A 22,595-nucleotide genomic window follows, 5' to 3' on the forward strand; every position below is an offset into this window, starting at 1 on the left:
ACACACGCATTTATTAACTTGTGCCAATATCATCTATTTTTAAATATGTTCCTTTTTTCACATATCGCCCCAATTCTTTACCCTTCGTACCAATTGAAAGCATGTCTTAGTATTTTTAGCTCCTGGTCGATCCTGCACAGCGCTATCGCTCTCTGCTTGCTTCCTGGCAGCATGGCTGTGCTTTGTCTAGAACGCATCTTTTAGGCCAGGGTCACAAGCGAATATCCAATTTTTTTCTATCGGATAGCACTTGGACAAGTATTATTCAGTAGTGGTGAACGATTTGTTTTACTCTGAAATAGGAAAGCATTTTGTTCATTCAAGTCTATTGGTGCATGGAAAACCTTGGACTGCACTCGGATGATATCTAATTGCAGTCCGATTTCCGCCAACTCACACAATGTCACCCCTGTGACTGTCATTACAATAGTCCCGTGAACGCCACCTCATGGTCGGCGTTTGTAGGAGACCATGATTTATACCGTTCATGGCGCTGTTGAAGCCCTGCTTTTATATAGCACAAGCAATCGGACAGTCACATCTTGAATTCTCCTAAGGGGACTAATGAAGTCAGTAAAGAAGTGAGAAAAAAGATTTAAAAAAAAAATCATCCCCCTTTTGCCCCATTAAAAATAACCCTTGTTATCGCTGCGCTCAGAAATATCCAGTATATCAAAAAATTAAATAAATATATCAATTAAGTAAATAAATCTGATCAGTAAACAGCATAATAAGAGAAAAAAATCAAAACGCCAGAATTATATTTTTTTGGTCACCTCAACATTGCAATAAAATGCAAAAAGAGCCGATCTAAACATCTCCAAATGATATCAATAAAAACATCAGCTCAGGGCACAAAAAATAAGCCAAGACACGTCCTCAAATCCCAAAAAATGAAACCACTTCATGTATCGGGAAATTGCAACAAGCGCAAAAAGAAAACTTTCAAATTTTCTATTTTTTTTTTTTTAATAACCTAAATAATATAAAAGCTATACATGGTTAGATAATCGTACAAACCTGGGGAATCATATTCAGTTTTACCGTATAGCGAACAGTTGTGGAATTGCACTTTTTTTTGCAATTTAAATGCACTTTTCCAGTGCATCACATGATAAAATGAATGAATGATGCCATTCAGAAATACAACTCGTCCTGCAAAAGCAAGCCCTCATACAGGGATGGAAAAATAAAAGCTATGGCTCTTGAAATAAGGGGACAAAAATGGAAAATTGCAATGTCATGAAGGGGTTAAAGGAGCTACAAGAATTTTTGGAAAGTACTACTTGTGTATTACATTGTGACAACAATCTCCATGTATTTATCATATGTCTGCTCGGCTTTGTTTTACCAAAACTTACATCAAGCATGCCTAAAGCATGTGGGTATTTGATGAGACCAAAGTTAAACTTTATGGCCATAATTACAAAAGGTGTGTTTGGTGCATAGCCAGGTCTGTGCATCACCAAAAGAACACCATGCCTTCAGTGAAGCATGTCGGTATTACTTGGGGCAGCTTAAACTGGGCCTTCAGTCAAAATGGAGTGAATTTTGCATCAAAACTGTCAGTTCTCTGCCATAGAAAAGAATTGGGATTTCACCTTTCATCACAACGGCAATCCTAAGCATACCTCCAAATCAACAAAAGTATGTCTTCCCAAAAAAAGATCAGAGTTTTGCAGTAGCCCATCCGGATCTCAAACCTGAATCCAATTGAAAATCTATGGTTGACCTGAAGAGGGCTATGCACAAGAGCTTCCCTCGCAATCTGATAGATTTAGTGCAATTCTACAATGAAAAGGGGGCAAAGAAGAAAAAAAAAAAAATTCCTGAATTGCTGGTTTCTGTTCATTTTGTGTCCCAAAAATTGCAATAGAAAGTGATCAAAGAAGGCCATGTGCCCGAAAATGGTACCAATAGAAACGTCAGCTCGGCCCGCAAAAAGCAAGCATTCGCATGACTCTATCGGCCGAAATATAAAAAAATTATTACTCTCAAAATATGGTGATGTAAAAACTAGTTTTCGCAATAAAAAGTGGCTTTTAGTATGGGACAGCAGCCAAACATAAAACCCGATATAAATCTGGTATTGCTGTAATCGCACCAACCTCGAAGAATAAATCACCTAATGACTTATACCGCACGAGGAACGGCGTAAAAAATAAATAAAACCAATTCTTCACATGCAGTTGATTTTTTTTCATTCTGTCTCCCAAAGATCGCAGTGAGGCTCGGCGCACATTTATCCTGCGCTCTGCGCTGAGTGCTTTACACTGGGGTTTCCGTGTAAATCTCAAATACGTGATTCAGACAGAACCTGTGGCTGAAGATTCCCTATAATGAGGCAGATGGAGGCACTGTGGACGCAGTCTGACCTGCGATCCAGTGACGTCCATCTTTTTAGGAGTGCATAAAAGTGCCATCGGCCACAGTTTTGTGCAGCATTATATGGGGCCATCATTATCCTTTGTGCAACATTATGTGGGGCATATATTAATATGGAGCATCTTATGGGGCCACCATTAAATTTTCTGCAGCATTACATCGGGCATATAATATATAATAATATTCAACATGTTATGGGGCCACCATTAACCTTTCTGCAGCATTATATGGGCATTACTTAATATGGAGCATCTTATGGGGCCATCATTAACCTTTCTGCAGCATTTCATGGGGCATATATTAATATGGAGCATCTTATGGGACCACTATTAACCTTTCTGCAGCATTACATGGGACATATATTAATATGGAGCATCTTATGGGGCCGCCATTTTACTTTTACTAGTATCTATTTTTATTTTTGAAATTTACCAGTAGCTGCTGCATTTCCCACCCTCGGCTTATACTCGTGTCAATAAGTTTTCCGTGTTTTTTTTTTTATTATTTTTTTTTTTTGTGTGTGTAAAATTAGGGGCCTCGGCTTATACTCGTGTCGGCATGGTAGTTTTCGACCACCTATGGGGTATGGGTGATTTCAGGAGAAATTGCACAACAAACTTTGTGGTCCATTTCCTCCTTTTGCCCTTGTGAAAATACAAAATTCGTAACTAAAGATTTTTGTGGGAAAAATGTGTTTTTTTTTATTTTCACAGCTTAATGATATTAACTTCTGTGAAGCACCTGGGGGTTCAAGGTGCTCAATACACCACTAGATAGGGTCCCAAAGGGGTCTATTTTTCAAAATGGTGTCACTTGTGAGTGGTTTCCACTATTTAGGCACATCAGGGGCTCTCCAAACGCGACATGGCGTCCGCTAATTATTCCATCAAATTTCAAAGATAGAGGAAAGAAGCTTCATGCTGGGCCATTCTGTATATCACGAATAAATATGGATTTACTGTGCTTTCTGAAAAATTTTTTTTTTGGGAATAACCCTTTAACAAAGGGTAGAAATTCATGTTAAACTTACTAGTTTGCATTATATTGCAACATGTAAAGCAAAAAGCAGTTCAGATATAATTATACGCGAGTTGCATGGGCATGGAATGAACTTCAGTATTAACATGCCGGTCACACTGAGTCTTTTCCTCTTTACTTCCTACTAGGATTAGGGCATTACTCTTGGGATGGTCAGTAGGAAAGTGTTTACTGAGGCAGAAAGAGGAGTAAATGGATTCAGGAAAAGAAGATAAAAATATGTGGAAGTGGGAATAGTGGTGCTGCTTTCACTTATACTGAAATATGTATAATAAATCTATTATAGCTTTGGTTAATGAAGCCAGTTTTGTGGTTTATTTATTCAAATGGTACATGTAACTGTATTTGCATCATTTTCTGAGTTTCAAGCATTGGCTAATAATCCTCATTATCATCAGCTGTCACTCAGAGCACGAATGTCTGACAATGCACCCTAATGTGTGGCAGAAGAGTCCAGCCCTGGAGCCACAGATTAGGAGACGGTGGGATAGTACTGTAGGTTTCGTTTGGAATCTCCGGCTTCTGTTGGTTCATCTCCCTTGCTTTACATTGTCTCTTTCTGATGTTGATCAGTCTCAAAATTAATTGACGATTGATTGTACATGACCAAAAGCTCCACTTTGTGGCGAAAGATTTACATTTAGTGATCTGAATTTGGCCTTTTGTAAAAGGATGATCAAGGGAAAATTAATAAAAATAACCATGATACTCCACCTTGTTTTTTCCACAGGTCCCTGTTTTGGCTCATCTGATCCCTGCCAGTCTCTACTTTCTGGTCCATTCTTTCCAAACTGAAAAAGGCCATAAATGTTAAATTGGCCAATCCTTGGCCTCAGCACTGACCCACCTTAGACAGTGATTAGCTAAGCAGGTATTTCTGCCCATTTCCGCTGTCTCGATTGTGGGACCAGCAAGTATCATTTACTTTTATTATTTTCTAGACATTTAAAAAGAATCTGTCAGTATGATACTTCGTTCTAAACCTTTTATATAGGTATGTAGGTCATAGGAAGTTGTATAAAATGATATATTGGTATCTGCAATCCAGTGTTTTATTAGAGAAATCCACAATTTTCTTATTTGTGAATGAACTGTTAAAGGGAATCTGTCAACAGATGTTTGCTATGTGCTCTGAGAGCAATATGGTAACATCTGAGACATTGATTTCAGGGATGTGTCACTTACTAGGCTCTGTGTCTCTGCTTCAATAAAATCAATGTTTAATCAGCAGGAGATTACCCCTATCAACTAGCTGCCTCATGCTACATGATCCAACCACTCCTCCGGCAGTGATTAGCAGCTCTAAATCTTCAGTATAGAAAACTAATTCTGTCACAACTGCTACACCCAGTAAGCTATGGTGAAGCATTTGAATCGGGGTCTTAGCCCCTACCTCATTATGCTGTTAGATTACATAGCAAAAACCTGCTGACAGAGTCCCTTTAAGATCTATGGGCAGGGCATTGGTCTCCCTGATAATTTGTCTCTGGAGCCTATTTTAACCCCTTCCCGATATGCACCGTACTAGTACTGCTCTGCAGGAGGTGCATTCCCGCAAACTGCAGTACTTGTACGGCGCTGCTATTTCTTGTCACCGTGCTGCATCGTGCGGTGACCGGGTTATTATGGCTGCTGTCCCTGACAGCAGACCTTCTCAGCACGTCGCCACAGTGGGGCTGATCCCCCCCCCTCCCCCCGCATTGGCGATCTCTTTGATTGTCTGGTGAATTCTGACCAGCCAATCACAGCAATGTTACAATAAAGTTAGTGAGGAAAAAAAAAAAAGTATGTGACATGCTGTCATCGGTGCTGTGTGACACAGCACCAATCACAGCCGTCACAATGGGTGGGGTGATCACGCCGATTGGCTAGAAACTGTTGTTCAGCGAATCAGCGCCAGTTTGTGGTAGCGAGGTAGAGTGTTAGTATAGCTGGCATCACAGGGTTAGTGACGACCGATCATCTTTTAGGGAAAAAAAAAATTGTGTTTTATTGGTAGGGAAGTAGCTTCTTTTTTTTTGCATTAGGGGAGCATATGTCACGTTGTTGGTGGCGTTCGTTTTTCTTTTGCAAAAAAAATTATTGGTTGCGTTGTCTAAGTTTTAGCGAGTGCATTAGGGGAGCGCATGTCACATTGTTGGTGATGTTCGTTTTTCTTTTGCAGAAAAAATTGTGTCGGGTAAAATTATAAGGAGGGCCATTACTGTAGTGAATTGTGTACTTTTTTATGCAAACTTTTTTTTACATCTGATTTTTCTTTTCATTTTTTTCTTCCGATGTACAATACAAAATAAAATTGTGGTACCGTGTTAGCCATAAAAATAGATGTAAATATTTATACATACATAAGTATTTACCATACATCCATTTTTTTCTTCTACATTTTATCTGTCCACTTTTTTCTGTTTTTTTTTTTTAGTAATAGTACCTTAGGGTACCGTTACACCTAGCGATGCACCAGCGATCCCGACCAGCGATATGACGCAGTCAGGATCGCTGGTGCATCGCTAGGTGTTCGCTAGTGAGCAGCCACACAGGCAGATCTCACTAGCGACATCGCTGGGGACGGGGGTCGCTACTTACCTGTCAGACGCGGCGATCCTGCGTCCTCCCGCCCGGCTCCACGCGTCGCTCGTCGTCACAGCAGGAAGTGCCACAGGAAGTGGCCTACGAGGAATGGTCCAGGAGCTTTTCGCGCGATCAGCGATAACCAGCGGGGGAGCGGGTCGGAGGTAAGTATCACATGCAGCGATATCGCTAGCAATATCGCTGCAACGTCACAAAATCGGTGACTTTACAGCGATATTGCTAGCGATATCGCAGTGTGTAACGGGGGCTTTATACACAAGCCGTAAACATTACATCTGTAAAAGCACCACTTAGGCTAGTTTCACACTTGCTTTTTTTTGCAGCGCGTTTTTCCCGCAAAAAAACGCATTGAAAAAACGCATACATAAGCATACAACTGCTGCGTTTTTTTCAAGCATTTTTATGAGCATGCATGAAAAAAACGCAGCGTTTTTATGCGTTTGTATGCGTTTTTAGCGCGTTTTTACCGCGTTTGCGTTTTTTTCCAACATTTTTAGGTGGCCCCTCACACTACCCAAACCATGACTTTACTAACCCTAACCCTAACCCTAACCCTGACCCTAACCCTAACCCTGACCCTAACCCTTAACCAAATCATACTTAACCCTAACCCAAACCCTAAACCCTAACTAACCCTAACCCTGACCCTAACCCTGACCCTAACCCTGACCCTGACCCTAACCCTTAACAAAACCATACTTAACCCTAACCCTAACCCTGACCCTAACCCTTAACAAAACCATACTTAACCCTAATCCTGACCCTAACCCTGACCCTAATCCTTAACAAAACCATACTTAACCCTAACCCTAACCCTAACCCTAACCCTGACCCTAACCCTTAACAAAACCATACTTAACCCTAATCCTGACCCTAACCCTGACCCTAACCCTTAACCAAACCATACTAAACCCTAACCCTGACCCAAAACCAAACCCTAACCCTGACCCAAAACCCAACCCTAACCCTGACCCTGACCCTAACCCTAACCCTAAACCCCCTTAACTAACCCTAACTCTAACTCAAACCCCTAAATTCCATGGTTAAAAAAAAAAAAACGCATATGCAAAAAAAACGCTTACATGAGCATGCCAGTGCGCACATATGCGCATCCATAGGCTATAATGGCCCTTTTTAGCGCAAAACGTGCGCATATGTGCGCATGCGCTTTTTTGCAGGGCCAAAAAATGCAACATGATGCGTCTGGAAAATCCAATCGCACACCCCAAAAAAACGCAGCGCATGAAAATCGCATACATGCGCTTACAAGCGCGCAAGTATGCGCACCCATGTTAAAGATAGGGGAAAAAACGCATGCGCAGGTTAGCGTTTTTTTCCAGCGCTAAAAAACGCAAATGTGAAACCAGCCTTACACACACATCCTCGGGGTTTGGAAAACAATTGTCCCATTCGTCAAGAAAACACTATTCACCAGCGGAGGCTTATGCCATCATTGCGTCCGACACAGATTCAGCAAGTGAGGAAGATCCCACATTCCTCTATTCCTGCTCACCCTCAACTAGTGAGGAAGGACCCCCTGCAAGGCGCCCTAGGACCCAGGCAGCTCCTTCAGCAATCAATCTCCTATGGATTGCACCCCCCAAAAATTATCAGGAATCCAGTTTGACACCACTGATCTCATTGAAATTGACTTTTTCAAATTCTTTTTCAGTGATGAAATAATAAATCTTATGGTGGCCCAAGACAAACATACCCACATTTTTCACCCAAAATCCACGTCATCATACACAGACCGCCCCCCCTCGGTAAGTGCAGCAGAGATAATGACATTTCTGGGAATTGCGCTGCAATTGGGCATAATAAAAAAACAGAGCTTCGGCAATACTGGAGTACTGATGTTCTGTACAGTACATCGGTATTCCACATGGCCATGACAAGGACACTATTTGAAGCAATCCAAAAAATTTTGCATTATAGTGATAATGTGCAGTGCACACCCCGAGACGATCCTAACTTTGATCGTCTATATAATATTTGTCCAGTGGTTTAACACTTCAGCAGAAAATTTGCTGAAGCTTACGTACCACAGAGGGACATCACTATTGATGAATTTCTTGTTCATTCAAAGGGAGGCTTTATGGTCTACGGGGGGAAGTACACCCAGATTAACCCCCCCCTGAATGTCCCCGTCAGGGGCGTAACTAGAACTGATTGGGCCCCATAGCAAACTTTTAAATGGGCCCCCTCAAAGACACACCCCTCAAAGACATACATACACATATAATAATCTACGACCTCAGGTGTTCTGTTCAGATGAGCCATGGAGGTCAGCCACATAGTGCAGAGATAAGCTGGAGCCTGGAGAGGACTGCAGGGCCCACTGTGAGGGATGGGGACACCGAACACAGAGGATTTCAGCTCCCTGCTGCAGAGTTCTCCCGTGCAGTGAGCCTCTTCCCCTCCCCCGACCTCCTCTGTGAGATGCCCCTTGCGGTGAGCCTCTTCACCTGTGCTCCTAGATGCTGCAGCCTGCAAGGAATGGCACAGTGGAGGAAGCAGAATACAGTACACACTGTAAGTCCTGCTCTAAGTGCTCTTCCTCCACTGCAGTCCCCTGTGTGCTGTGCGCCCGGGCCCCTGACAACCAAGTGCTCTCCTCAGTCTGGTGAGGAAAGCATTCATTGGCCAGCGTCTCTCCCTGCATGACACACCCCTTTTTGAACTCCTGCTCTCCCGCGCCGCTCTCTCCCCAGTCCCCAGCTCTGGTGTTTGGGTGATTACAGCAGGAAGTGAGATGGGCCGATGCTGCATAATACCGGCCCCTTACCCTCCCGCCGCCAGCAATCTGGACTCTGGGCCCCATAGCGGCTGCATAAGCTGCCAATATGGGCAGTACGCTCAGGGGCCCCCTTCCACCTCTGGGCCCCGGGGCATTGCATCGGCTGAGCCGGTCCGGTGGTATGTCCGCCCATGACTTAATTGCACTACCGGGTAGCGCCGATCGGAGCTGGGGACCAGGGCCCCTATATGGGCCGGGCCCCAAAGCAACCGCTTCGGCTGCTACCCCGGTAGTTACGCCACTGGCCCCCGTCCTTGGGGGTGAGTGAGGCAATTGTGTGAGAATTGCTGCACCCACTGCTGGATTAGCGTCATCACCTCTAGTTTTACACCAGCATCCCGCTCTTCAAGACCTTCTCAGCCAGAGGTAAAGTTGCATGTGGCACCGTGTAAAAAAATCAGCAAGGCCTCCCTAAGCCGCTATTGGGCAAATGCTGAGAAAAGGTGAAAGCAGAGCCCAAAGCAGCAACAACATGCTGGTGGTCAAGTATAAGGACAAAAGGGATGTCCTTATCTTGACCACCATGCACCGTGACAACAGCTCTATTGTCTCTGTTCATGGGACTGCAGCACCAGTCCTAAAGCCACAATGTGTCTTAGATGACAGTCGGTACATGGGGGGGTGTAGATCTTTCAGATCAGGTCCTCAAACCATACAGTGCCATGAGAAAAGCCAAAGTATGGTACAAAAATTGGCTGTGTAAATAGTACACATGGCACTGTACAATGCTTTTGTGCTGTTCCGATCTGCAGGCAATACGGGGACCTTCCTTCAGTTTCAGGAGAAAGTCATCAAGGCCCTAATGTTTGGCACTCAGGAAGGTGAAGGTCCCAGCAATTCTGAAACTGATGGTGCCCGTACTGTCCCAGGTCAAAATTTCCCAGGACAAGTTCTCCAAACAGCGAGGACAGGACAATCACAAAAACGGTACACCATTTGCTCCAAGAGAGGAATCTGAAAGGACACATCTTACTGTTGTGAAACCTGGCCTTTGCATTAAGGATTGCTTCAAAGCGTACCACACTTCCACAAATTAATAAAAATTAGATTACTGCCTGTTGACACAACACACTTTTATAATCTGATGTACCCCGCACAACTTACACATAACACCACATTATAAATTCATACACCAGTAAAACCAAAAGCATTATAATCATTACTATAAAGCTATGCCTCTGGATAAATTCCTTCAGGGGTGTATTTTCAAAATTGGAGTCACTTGTGGGGGATTTCCACTGTTTTGGCACATCAGGGCTCTGCAAACACAACATGACGCCCACAAAACATTCCATCAAAGTCTGTAATCCAAGACGTCACTCATTCCATTCCGAGCCCTGCCATGCGCCCAAATAGTGGTTTTCCCCCACAAATGGGGTGTAGACGTACTCAGAGTAGATTGCGCAACAACTTTAGCGGTCTATTTTTTCCTGTTACCCTTGTGAAAATTTTAAAAAAATCGGAGCCAAAAGATCATTTTTGTAGAAAAAATGTTTTTTTTTTCTTTTCACGACTTAACGTTATAATTTTCTGTGAGGCACTTGGAGGGTCACTTCACGGTGCTCAATAAATTCCTTGGGAGGTCTAGTTTCCATAATTTGGTCACTTGTGGGAGATTTCCGCTGTTTAAGCACATCAGGGTCTCTGCAAATGCAACATGATGCCCACGGACCATTTCCTCAAAGTCTGCAATCCAAAACGTCACGCATTCCATTCCGAGCACTGCCGTGCGCACAAACAGTGGTTTTTCCCCACATATGGGATATTGACGTACTCGGGAGAAATTGCACAACAACTTAAGCAGTCTATTTTTTCCTATTACCCTTATGAAAATAAAAAAAAAATTGGGGCTAAAAGATCATTTTTGTGGAAATTTTTTTTTTTTTTTTTTTTTTTTTATGGCTCAACATTATAAACTTCTGTGAAGCACCTGTGGGTTTAAAGTGCTCACCACACAGCTATATAAGTTCTTTGAAGGGTCTAGTTTCCAAAATGGGGTCACATATGGGGTATCGGCATACTCAGAGGAAATTGCAGAACATCTTGTGTGGTCAATTTTCTCCTTTTACCCTTGTGAAAATAAAATCATTGCTGAAAGATCATTTTTGTGTCTAAAAAGTTAAATGTTCATTTTTTCCTTCTGCGTTGCTTCAGCTCCTGTGAAGCACCTGATGGGTTAATAAACTTCTTGAACGTGGTTTTGAGTAACTTAAGGGGTGCTATTTTTAGAATGGTGTCATTTTTGGGTATTTTCTTTCATATAGACCCCTCGAAGTGACTTCAAATGTGAAATGGTCCCTAAAAAGATGGTTTTGTAAATTTTAAGCACAAGCTTTAGTAAAGATCTGTCAGCTGATATCTTGTATTGCAGTGCATTACAGAAGTGAAATTTGGCAGCAGGGGTATGCCAATGCAAAAGAAACATTCAACTAAATTAATTATACTACCATATATACTAGAATATAAGCCGAGATTTTCAGCCCATTTTTTTGGGCTGAAAGTCCCACTCTCGGCTTATATTCGATTCATATACACCAGGGGGTCGGAGGGGGGCGGCGTTGTCAGGTCATACTTACCCGTCCTGGCACAGTCTCTTCAGCCCCCAGCTTCTCCGCGATCTCCCTTCCTTCCTTCAGCGGTCACATGGTACCGCTCATTACACTCATGAGTATGCGCATATTCATGAGGTGTAATGAGCGGTACCACTTGACCTCTGAAGGCAGGAAGGGAGATCGCGGAGAAGCTGGGGGCTGCAGAGACCATGCCAGGACCTGTAAGTATAGCGATACTCACCTGTCCGGGTCCATGGCTGTTTGCTGCTGTCTGGCATGTCATCTGTCAGTGACATTCAGACAGCAGAGGGAGCGGTGACGTGTTAGTGCACGCCGCGCCCCCTGCAGTCTGAACGTCACTGACAGATGACATGCCAGACAGCAGCAAGCAGCGGCACCTGGCCCCAGCGACGAAGAGGTGAGTATGTCATTTTTTTATTTATAAATGCAGCAGCACATGGGGGCATAATGTATGGAGGATCTTATGGGGGCAGCACATGAGGGCATAATGTATGGAGCATCTTATGGGGCAGCACATGGGGGCATAATGTATGGAGCATCTTATGGGGGCATAATCTATGAGGCATCTTATGGGGGCATAATGTATGGAGCATCTTATGGGGCAGCATATAGGGGTATAATCTATGGAGCATCTTATGGGGGCTGCATATAGGGGTATAATCTATGGAGCATCTTATAGGGGCAGCATGTGGGTGAATAATCTATGGAGCATCTTATAGGGGCAGCATATAGGGGCATAATCTGTGGAGCATCTTATGGAGGCAGCATATTGGGGCATAATCTATGGAGCATCTTATGGGGGCAGCATATGGGGCCTATTCTATGGAGCATCTTATGGGGCCATAACCTTTATGGAGCAGCATATGGGGCATATTCTAGGGAGCATCTTATGGGGCCATTATTAACCTTTGTGCAGCATTATATGGGGTGTATTTTGAATGGAGCATCTTATGGGGCCATCATGAACTGTATGGAGTATTATATGGGGCTCCTGATTTCAATATGGATATTCAAAAACATTTAACCTACTGATGTCTCAATTAATTTATTACTTTTATTGGTATCTAATTTTATCTTTTAAATTTACCAGTAGCTGCTGCATTTTCCACCCTAGGCTTATACTCGAGTCAATACGTTTTTCCAGTTTTTTGTGGCAAAACTGGGGGGAGGGGTCGGCTTATACTCAGGTCGGCTTATGCTCGAGTATATACAGTATTTGGTTATCAACCGATTTAGTTATGTGTCTTCCTAAATTGTATGCCTTTTTTTTTCTTGTTTGCAGAGTAATTTTCTACAAAACTTTGTTTCACTCTCCTTGTCAAAAAGCAATAACAAAAGCCTTAATACTGCTGCGAATCTGTGGCTGAAATTTTTGTGGAATTTGTCCCTGGGAAGTGATGGTCAGGTGATGATCATGAAGCTGAAGGGGAGCGTGGACCTTCTCCTGGAGCTCAACAAATACAAGCAGAAGCTAAAGTTCCCTTCTGCTTTGCTTGTCTTGCATAACATATGCTTCAATCAAACCAATAAACCAAAGATCCTTTCCAATGGTAAGAACTCAAACCTTTCTAATCTCTGAATTAAAGGGCTTTTTTTTTTTTTTAAGTCCTATTCTTTTGTTAAAGTTCTACCAATTTTCCAATCAATGTAATTTATTCAGTTTCTATAAAGTCTAACGAAAGCTGCAAGCAGGAATTCTTCCTTGATATTGATCTGATGTTACTCAATCCAATTACAGGAGACATTGTAGAAGAAATTGTGCATGCATAATCTGGTTGATGCATTAAAGAATACCTGTCAGGATACACAGACTCTACTCCATTTAGAAATCTGTGCTCGTGACCTGAAAGCTCATGCGTTCAGCCCTGTCATCAGTGCGGAGATAAGCAACTTTAATGAGTATCGCGTATCTCCCCACTGGTTCTGCATGTTAGACAGGTGTGTCATGCAGACAGTTCTGCCTGTCATGATAGATTCTCTAGAAATGTAAATTCATTGCCAGTCATGGAGAAAGTCGTGGTTTTTTTTTACCTCACCTGACAGGTTACATAAAGATTCTTCATGTTATACAGTTGTGCGAAAAAGTATTAGCCCCTTCCTGATTTCCTATTTTCTTTTGCATGTTTGTCACACTTAAATGTTTCATATCACCAAACAAATTTAAATATTAGATAAAGATTACACGAGTAAACACAAAATGCAGTTTTTTAAATGGAGGTCTTTATTATTATGGGAAAAAGTCCAAACACACAGGGCCCTGTGTGAAAAAGTGATTGCCCCCTAAACCTAATAACTTGTTGGGCCACCCTTAGCAGCAACAACTGCAATCAACTGCTTGCGATAACTGGCCATGACTCTTTTACAACTCTCTTGAGGAATGTTGGCCCACTCCTCTTTGCAGATTTGTTGTAATTCAGCCACATTGGAGGGTTTCCAAGTATGAGAGCAGCCTTTTTAAGGTCATTCCACAGCATCTCAATCGGATTGAGGTTAATACTTTGACTAGGCCACTCCAAAGCCTTAATTTTGCTTTTCTTAAGCCTTTCTGTTGTGGACTTACTCATGCGTTTTAGATCATTGTCCATGTGCCCTTCAGCTTGATGTCATGAACAGATGGACATTCTCCTTCAGAATTTTTTGGTAGACAGCAGAATTCATGGTTCCATTTACCATAGCAAGTCTTTCAGGTCCTGAAGCCTCAAAACCGCCCCAGACCATCACACGACCACCACCATATTTTACAGTTGGTAGAATGTTCCTTTTCTGACATGCTAGGTTAAACCCTACAGCCACTAGTGGTCCCTTCTACCCAATGTAAGGGAACCCCTCGTTCTAGACAGAGATCAGACCTGCTCTATAGAGGACCCTGTGTCCCAAAAAGAGAGGTTAAAAACAAATTAGAACACACATGGCAAAAAGTGGCATATTTGAAGTCCCACAGAAAGATACAGGCAAACTTCAAGGCAGACCAGTGGGGTATCTCAGTTCAGATCATGCCTAATTCTTATATACACAATAGGGAGAGGCATCTTTTACAGAAATCGATGTAGAAATAGCTGAAAGATGCCATCAATAGTCTCCCACTCATGAAAATTTATATGGGAAACGCAGAGCTGCAACAGCGGTACTTATCTGCGTTTTTCGCCACCTGCCATCAATTTATGAATGCCTCAAACAAATTAGAACACACATGGCATCGAGTGGCATATTGAAGTCCCACAAAAAGATACAGACAAACTTCAAGGCAGCCCAGTGGGGTATCTCAATTCAGATGATGCCTAGTTCTTATATACACAACAAGGAGAGGCATCCCTTACAAAAATCAATATAGAAATAGCTAAAAGATGCCATCAATAGTCTCCCCTTATTGAAAAAATATGGGAAACGCAGAGCTGCAACAGCGGTACTTATCTGCGTTTTTCGCCACCTGCCATCAATTTATGAATGCCTCAACGCGTTTCGCCTTCCAGGGCTCATCAGGAGGCCCGATGCTACGATATTTGGTGTCCAATATAGGTGCACATAGCTTACCGATATTCCATAAGTCTCCACTCTTATAATCTGCCGCGCAGAGCCTAAGCTCCGCCCACTGCAATCCCATTGCCTCTTGCAACACCACCCATTTTCTGCTGCCCCAATCGGTTACCAGATCTCTGATGCACCGTCATGCTAACCAATAACGTGTCCTCACACACATGGTTCCCCATAGCTCCCCTGTCATCCTGGCTTAGATTGGTTTCTGCACCTAGCCTGCATGCAGCGTCACTGCTGACTCACCAATCCCATTTCTTTAGACGGAGAGTCTCTCAGCAATCACCGATCACTGCACCTAAGGCATATTATCATCTCTGCACTTTAACCCCATATGTGCAGCAAACGTTCCACAGACCAGGCGTGTATGCCCACATCGCTACATTTAGGAGCTCATGTCTGACGATCTCATTTAATGTGTTATATTAATCATGATAATTAGCGTTCTGCTTGATATATATGTATGTATACAAAACCGCATCATCGCCCACAGCAATGTGAGCAGGCGTCTACAGCTACCCATCTCAATATATGTAAACAACATCTGATGTATATACCTTTTAATATAACCAGGCGTCGATATGCAACTACCCCATCAAGTTCAAGATATCTAATCTCCCAAGAAAATCACTGTGAGGCAAAAATATACAGATATCTATCTTCAGATAATCTATGCAATCTACAGATGATCCACACTAAAATAATATGCAACCGCCCCGTCAAAGTAATATAAAGAGGCAGCAAGGGTTCAGATTCAAAAATGCTCCTGAATCATATGGGAATATATGTCTGCGGCAGTAAAGAGGGACTTTCTATATAAACAATATTCCACGCCAATACATGGAGATTCCACTACAACAGGGAACCAATAGAACAAAATCAAGGAGGCTGGTATCCTCTAGAAAAGGAACATATAATTCAATTGTGGCTCATAAGAAACAGGCATATGACAATTGCTCATTCAGCCCTCTCGGTTCGAGTGACTCCATCCTGAATATCCATTCACACTCCCTCCTAAGCATCACCTTATCCATATTTCCTCCTCTTGGGTTTACATGGACTACTTCTACAGCACAGAATTTTATGTCACCCAGATCACCATTATGATGCATCCACATGTGCTTTGCGAGCGGGGTTTCTCTTTTATGTCTGATGTCTCCAAGATGTTCTCCTACTCTTCTTCTAAATTCTCTCCTGGTCTTTCCTATATAATTTTTAGGGCATGAGCATGTAGCCATATAGATGACCCCTGTGGTTTTGCAGTTTGAGAAGCCACGATGAAAAAATATCCTACCAGTGCTCGCACTGCAGAAAGACTTCCCCGGTCTCATATAATTACAAAAACTGCAGTCCCCACATTTAAAAAAACCACATGGTCGCCTATCCAACCAGGTACCACCAGCCAATGGTCTCCTATATTGGCTGTGGACCAACATGTCCCTAATAGATCTACCCTTTCTAAAGGTTATGTTGGGACGCTCGCCAATTATATTCTTCAAATCTGGATCCAACCTGAGGACATCCCAATGCTTAGATAGGACCTTTCTGACCTCCTGATGGTTGACGTCAAATGTCCCAATTACTCTTATTAATTCCGTCGAGTCTTTAATCTCACGTTTCTGCAGCAATTTGGACCTATCTGCTTTTCTTGCAAAATCATATGCAGTGTCTAGAACATGTTGCGAATAACCCTTGTTCTTAAACCGACAGAACATATCCCCAGCTTGCCTCTGGAACAGGTCATTCCTGGAGCAATTCCTCCTCAACCGTAGGAATTGTCCCTTCGGAATACCTCTCTTAAGAGGGACTGGATGGTGGCTCTGCCAATGTAGTAAGCTGTTCGTACTCGTAGGTTTCCGAAATATACTAGTAGAGATGCCTCCCATCCTATCTTTCTGGATTTTAATGTCCAGGAACGGTATTTCCGTTTTCTGAATTTCTGAGGTAAATCTCAAGTTAACACTATTTCGATTCAACTCTCTCACAAATTCTTCAAATTGATCTTTATCCCCTGTCCATACCATGAAGACATCATCTATGAACCTATACCACAGAGCAATCAAGCAGTGCCACCACTTCTCCTCTCCTCCAAAAACGATAGTCTCCTCCCACCAGCCCAGAAACAGATTTGCATACGAAGGGGCACAAGGGCACCCCATCGCGGTGCCCCTGAGCTGGTGGTAGAATTTGCCATCAAAGCAGAATGCATTATGGGTCAATATAAACTGCAGAAGGGAGGTCAGAAAGCTATTGTGCCCTCTACACGCTATGGACCTCTGACTAAGAAAATGTCCCACGCCTTTAATGCCCACATCATGTGGTATGTTACTGTAGAGTGCTTCTATGTCAATGGAGGCCAACCAAGCATTCCCTTCCAGATGAACGCCCTCCAATTTTAGCAGTAAGTCTGAAGTATCCCTCAAATATGACGGCAAACAAACCACAAAGGGACGTAATATCTGGTCAATATACAGGCCACTATTCTGTGTCAGCGAATCCACACCTGATACAATCGGCCTCCCCTTCAGGGGATTCAGGCCCTTATGTATCTTTGGTAAAGCATAAAATGTGGCCACCAAAGGGAACTTAGGAAGAATAAAGTCAAATTCAGTCTTAGAGACCACACCCTCTGCTAAGGCCCCATTAAGGATCAGCCGCAGTTCCTCTCTATAAGAGGCCATGGGGTTCTCTTTTAGCACCTCATATGTTGAATTGTCCTGCAGTATAGTATAGCACATTTCACGATATTCAATGTGGTTCAGAATTACCATATTACCCCCTTTATCGGAGGGTTTAACCACTATTTGATCATTTTTCTTTAAGGCCTCAAGTGCTAATCGCTCACTGGCCAACAAATTATCCTTATTTTCCCACTCCGGTCCTACTAATTTCTTCAGGTCCCTCTCCACCAAGCTGGCAAATATATCGATATTTCCCATATCACCTGCAGGCGGCATCCTTTCACTTTTATTTCTCAAGGTAGTAAAGGGGCCCTTCCCAGCAGTGGGAACTCTATCATTTTCATTCAAAAGTCCAATGAGCGCCTCATATCCTTCAATATCCTCCTCATTGAGGCCCTGTTGTTTGCAGGCCTCTCGACTATTGTGTCTGAAAAACTTTTTCCACTTGAGTTTTCTACAAAACAAATTCAAATCTTTAACCCATTCGAAGCAGTTGAACCTATTCACTGGCACAAAGTTAAGGCCTCTCGAGAGGACACTCAGCTCATCCGTAGTAAGAACGTGCGAGGACAGGTTCACAATCTGACCTTTTATTGGTTGAACCGAGTTCTTAATTGGTAACCCGTTCTCGCACCCTGTTCCAAAAAAGAGGCAGAGGAGACAGTAGGAGTATACGACTGAGCAGAACCAGAACCAGATATCAAATTGGGGCCTGAGAAGGGGGTTAACACTCGTGTACCTCCCCTGTGTGGCCCTCTTCCCTTTCTCATGGATCTGCCTCTCCCACCTTGCCATCTTTGTTTCGACAGCGTCAGCAAGGTGGGAGAGGCAGATCCATGAGAAAGGGAAGAGGGCCACACAGGGGAGGTACACGAGTGTTAACCCCCTTCTCAGGCCCCAATTTGATATCTGGTTCTGGTTCTGCTCAGTCGTATACTCCTACTGTCTCCTCTGCCTCTTTTTTGGAACAGGGTGCGAGAACGGGTTACCAATTAAGAACTCGGTTCAACCAATAAAAGGTCAGATTGTGAACCTGTCCTCGCACGTTCTTACTACGGATGAGCTGAGTGTCCTCTCGAGAGGCCTTAACTTTGTGCCAGTGAATAGGTTCAACTGCTTCGAATGGGTTAAAGATTTGAATTTGTTTTGTAGAAAACTCAAGTGGAAAAAGTTTTTCAGACACAATAGTCGAGAGGCCTGCAAACAACAGGGCCTCAATGAGGAGGATATTGAAGGATATGAGGCGCTCATTGGACTTTTGAATGAAAATGATAGAGTTCCCACTGCTGGGAAGGGCCCCTTTACTACCTTGAGAAATAAAAGTGAAAGGATGCCGCCTGCAGGTGATATGGGAAATATCGATATATTTGCCAGCTTGGTGGAGAGGGACCTGAAGAAATTAGTAGGACCGGAGTGGGAAAATAAGGATAATTTGTTGGCCAGTGAGCGATTAGCACTTGAGGCCTTAAAGAAAAATGATCAAATAGTGGTTAAACCCTCCGATAAAGGGGGTAATATGGTAATTCTGAACCACATTGAATATCGTGAAATGTGCTATACTATACTGCAGGACAATTCAACATATGAGGTGCTAAAAGAGAACCCCATGGCCTCTTATAGTGAGGAACTGCGGCTGATCCTTAATGGGGCCTTAGCAGAGGGTGTGGTCTCTAAGACTGAATTTGACTTTATTCTTCCTAAGTTCCCTTTGGTGGCCACATTTTATGCTTTACCAAAGATACATAAGGGCCTGAATCCCCTGAAGGGGAGGCCGATTGTATCAGGTGTGGATTCGCTGACACAGAATAGTGGCCTGTATATTGACCAGATATTACGTCCCTTTGTGGTTTGTTTGCCGTCATATTTGAGGGATACTTCAGACTTACTGCTAAAATTGGAGGGCGTTCATCTGGAAGGGAATGCTTGGTTGGCCTCCATTGACATAGAAGCACTCTACAGTAACATACCACATGATGTGGGCATTAAAGGCGTGGGACATTTTCTTAGTCAGAGGTCCATAGCGTGTAGAGGGCACAATAGCTTTCTGACCTCCCTTCTGCAGTTTATATTGACCCATAATGCATTCTGCTTTGATGGCAAATTCTACCACCAGCTCAGGGGCACCGCGATGGGGTGCCCTTGTGCCCCTTCGTATGCAAATCTGTTTCTGGGCTGGTGGGAGGAGACTATCGTTTTTGGAGGAGAGGAGAAGTGGTGGCACTGCTTGATTGCTCTGTGGTATAGGTTCATAGATGATGTCTTCATGGTATGGACAGGGGATAAAGATCAATTTGAAGAATTTGTGAGAGAGTTGAATCGAAATAGTGTTAACTTGAGATTTACCTCAGAAATTCAGAAAACGGAAATACCGTTCCTGGACATTAAAATCCAGAAAGATAGGATGGGAGGCATCTCTACTAGTATATTTCGGAAACCTACGAGTACGAACAGCTTACTACATTGGCAGAGCCACCATCCAGTCCCTCTTAAGAGAGGTATTCCGAAGGGACAATTCCTACGGTTGAGGAGGAATTGCTCCAGGAATGACCTGTTCCAGAGGCAAGCTGGGGATATGTTCTGTCGGTTTAAGAACAAGGGTTATCCGCAACATGTTCTAGACACTGCATATGATTTTGCAAGAAAAGCAGATAGGTCCAAATTGCTGCAGAAACGTGAGATTAAAGACTCGACGGAATTAATAAGAGTAATTGGGACATTTGACGTCAACCATCAGGAGGTCAGAAAGGTCCTATCTAAGCATTGGGATGTCCTCAGGTTGGATCCAGATTTGAAGAATATAATTGGCGAGCGTCCCAACATAACCTTTAGAAAGGGTAGATCTATTAGGGACATGTTGGTCCACAGCCAATATAGGAGACCATTGGCTGGTGGTACCTGGTTGGATAGGCGACCATGTGGTTTTTTTAAATGTGGGGACTGCAGTTTTTGTAATTATATGAGACCGGGGAAGTCTTTCTGCAGTGCGAGCACTGGTAGGATATTTTTTCATCGTGGCTTCTCAAACTGCAAAACCACAGGGGTCATCTATATGGCTACATGCTCATGCCCTAAAAATTATATAGGAAAGACCAGGAGAGAATTTAGAAGAAGAGTAGGAGAACATCTTGGAGACATCAGACATAAAAGAGAAACCCCGCTCGCAAAGCACATGTGGATGCATCATAATGGTGATCTGGGTGACATAAAATTCTGTGCTGTAGAAGTAGTCCATGTAAACCCAAGAGGAGGAAATATGGATAAGGTGATGCTTAGGAGGGAGTGTGAATGGATATTCAGGATGGAGTCACTCGAACCGAGAGGGCTGAATGAGCAATTGTCATATGCCTGTTTCTTATGAGCCACAATTGAATTATATGTTCCTTTTCTAGAGGATACCAGCCTCCTTGATTTTGTTCTATTGGTTCCCTGTTGTAGTGGAATCTCCATGTATTGGCGTGGAATATTGTTTATATAGAAAGTCCCTCTTTACTGCCGCAGACATATATTCCCATATGATTCAGGAGCATTTTTGAATCTGAACCCTTGCTGCCTCTTTATATTACTTTGACGGGGCGGTTGCATATTATTTTAGTGTGGATCATCTGTAGATTGCATAGATTATCTGAAGATAGATATCTGTATATTTTTGCCTCACAGTGATTTTCTTGGGAGATTAGATATCTTGAACTTGATGGGGTAGTTGCATATCGACGCCTGGTTATATTAAAAGGTATATACATCAGATGTTGTTTACATATATTGAGATGGGTAGCTGTAGACGCCTGCTCACATTGCTGTGGGCGATGATGCGGTTTTGTATACATACATATATATCAAGCAGAACGCTAATTATCATGATTAATATAACACATTAAATGAGATCGTCAGACATGAGCTCCTAAATGTAGCGATGTGGGCATACACGCCTGGTCTGTGGAACGTTTGCTGCACATATGGGGTTAAAGTGCAGAGATGATAATATGCCTTAGGTGCAGTGATCGGTGATTGCTGAGAGACTCTCCGTCTAAAGAAATGGGATTGGTGAGTCAGCAGTGACGCTGCATGCAGGCTAGGTGCAGAAACCAATCTAAGCCAGGATGACAGGGGAGCTATGGGGAACCCTGTGTGTGAGGACACGTTATTGGTTAGCATGACGGTGCATCAGAGATCTGGTAACCGATTGGGGCAGCAGAAAATGGGTGGTGTTGCAAGAGGCAATGGGATTGCAGTGGGCGGAGCTTAGGCTCTGCGCGACAGATTATAAGAGTGGAGACTTATGGAATATCGGTAAGCTATGTGCACCTATATTGGACACCAAATATCGTAGCATCGGGCCTCCTGATGAGCCCTGGAAGGCGAAACGCGTTGAGGCATTCATAAATTGATGGCAGGTGGCGAAAAACGCAGATAAGTACCGCTGTTGCAGCTCTGCGTTTCCCATATTTTTTCAATAAGGGGAGACTATTGATGGCATCTTTTAGCTATTTCTATATTGATTTTTGTAAGGGATGCCTCTCCTTGTTGTGTATATAAGAACTAGGCATCATCTGAATTGAGATACCCCACTGGGCTGCCTTGAAGTTTGTCTGTATCTTTTTGTGGGACTTCAATATGCCACTCGATGCCATGTGTGTTCTAATTTGTTTGAGGCATTCATAAATTGATGGCAGGTGGCGAAAAACGCAGATAAGTACCGCTGTTGCAGCTCTGCGTTTCCCATATAAATTTTCATGAGTGGGAGACTATTGATGGCATCTTTCAGCTATTTCTACATCGATTTCTGTAAAAGATGCCTCTCCCTATTGTGTATATAAGAATTAGGCATGATCTGAACTGAGATACCCCACTGGTCTGCCTTGAAGTTTGCCTGTATCTTTCTGTGGGACTTCAAATATGCCACTTTTTGCCATGTGTGTTCTAATTTGTTTTTAACCTCTCTTTTTGGGACACAGGGTCCTCTATAGAGCAGGTCTGATCTCTGTCTAGAACGAGGGGTTC

At 43.1% G+C, this 22,595-nt stretch overlaps 1 protein-coding gene across 3 annotated transcripts in view; it reads left to right on the forward strand.

Moving 5' to 3' along the window:
• RTTN (rotatin) overlaps nt 1-22,595 on the forward strand; it is a 328,322-nt gene that overhangs the window by 290,132 nt on the left and 15,595 nt on the right. For 2 of the 3 annotated variants that reach the window (XM_073590015.1, XM_073590014.1), the window contains one exon: nt 12,668-12,935. In XM_073590015.1, the coding sequence (XP_073446116.1) occupies nt 12,668-12,935 (268 nt within the window). Of the gene's footprint in view, nt 1-4,153; nt 4,295-12,667; nt 12,936-22,595 lie in introns of those variants that run through there. The other variant, XR_012234901.1, reaches the window with a different exon arrangement.

Source organism: Dendrobates tinctorius, unplaced genomic scaffold (genome assembly GCF_039654945.1).
Source record: "Dendrobates tinctorius isolate UK_male_01 unplaced genomic scaffold, ASM3965494v1 ptg000115l, whole genome shotgun sequence".
NCBI classification, from domain to species: domain Eukaryota; kingdom Metazoa; phylum Chordata; class Amphibia; order Anura; family Dendrobatidae; genus Dendrobates; species Dendrobates tinctorius.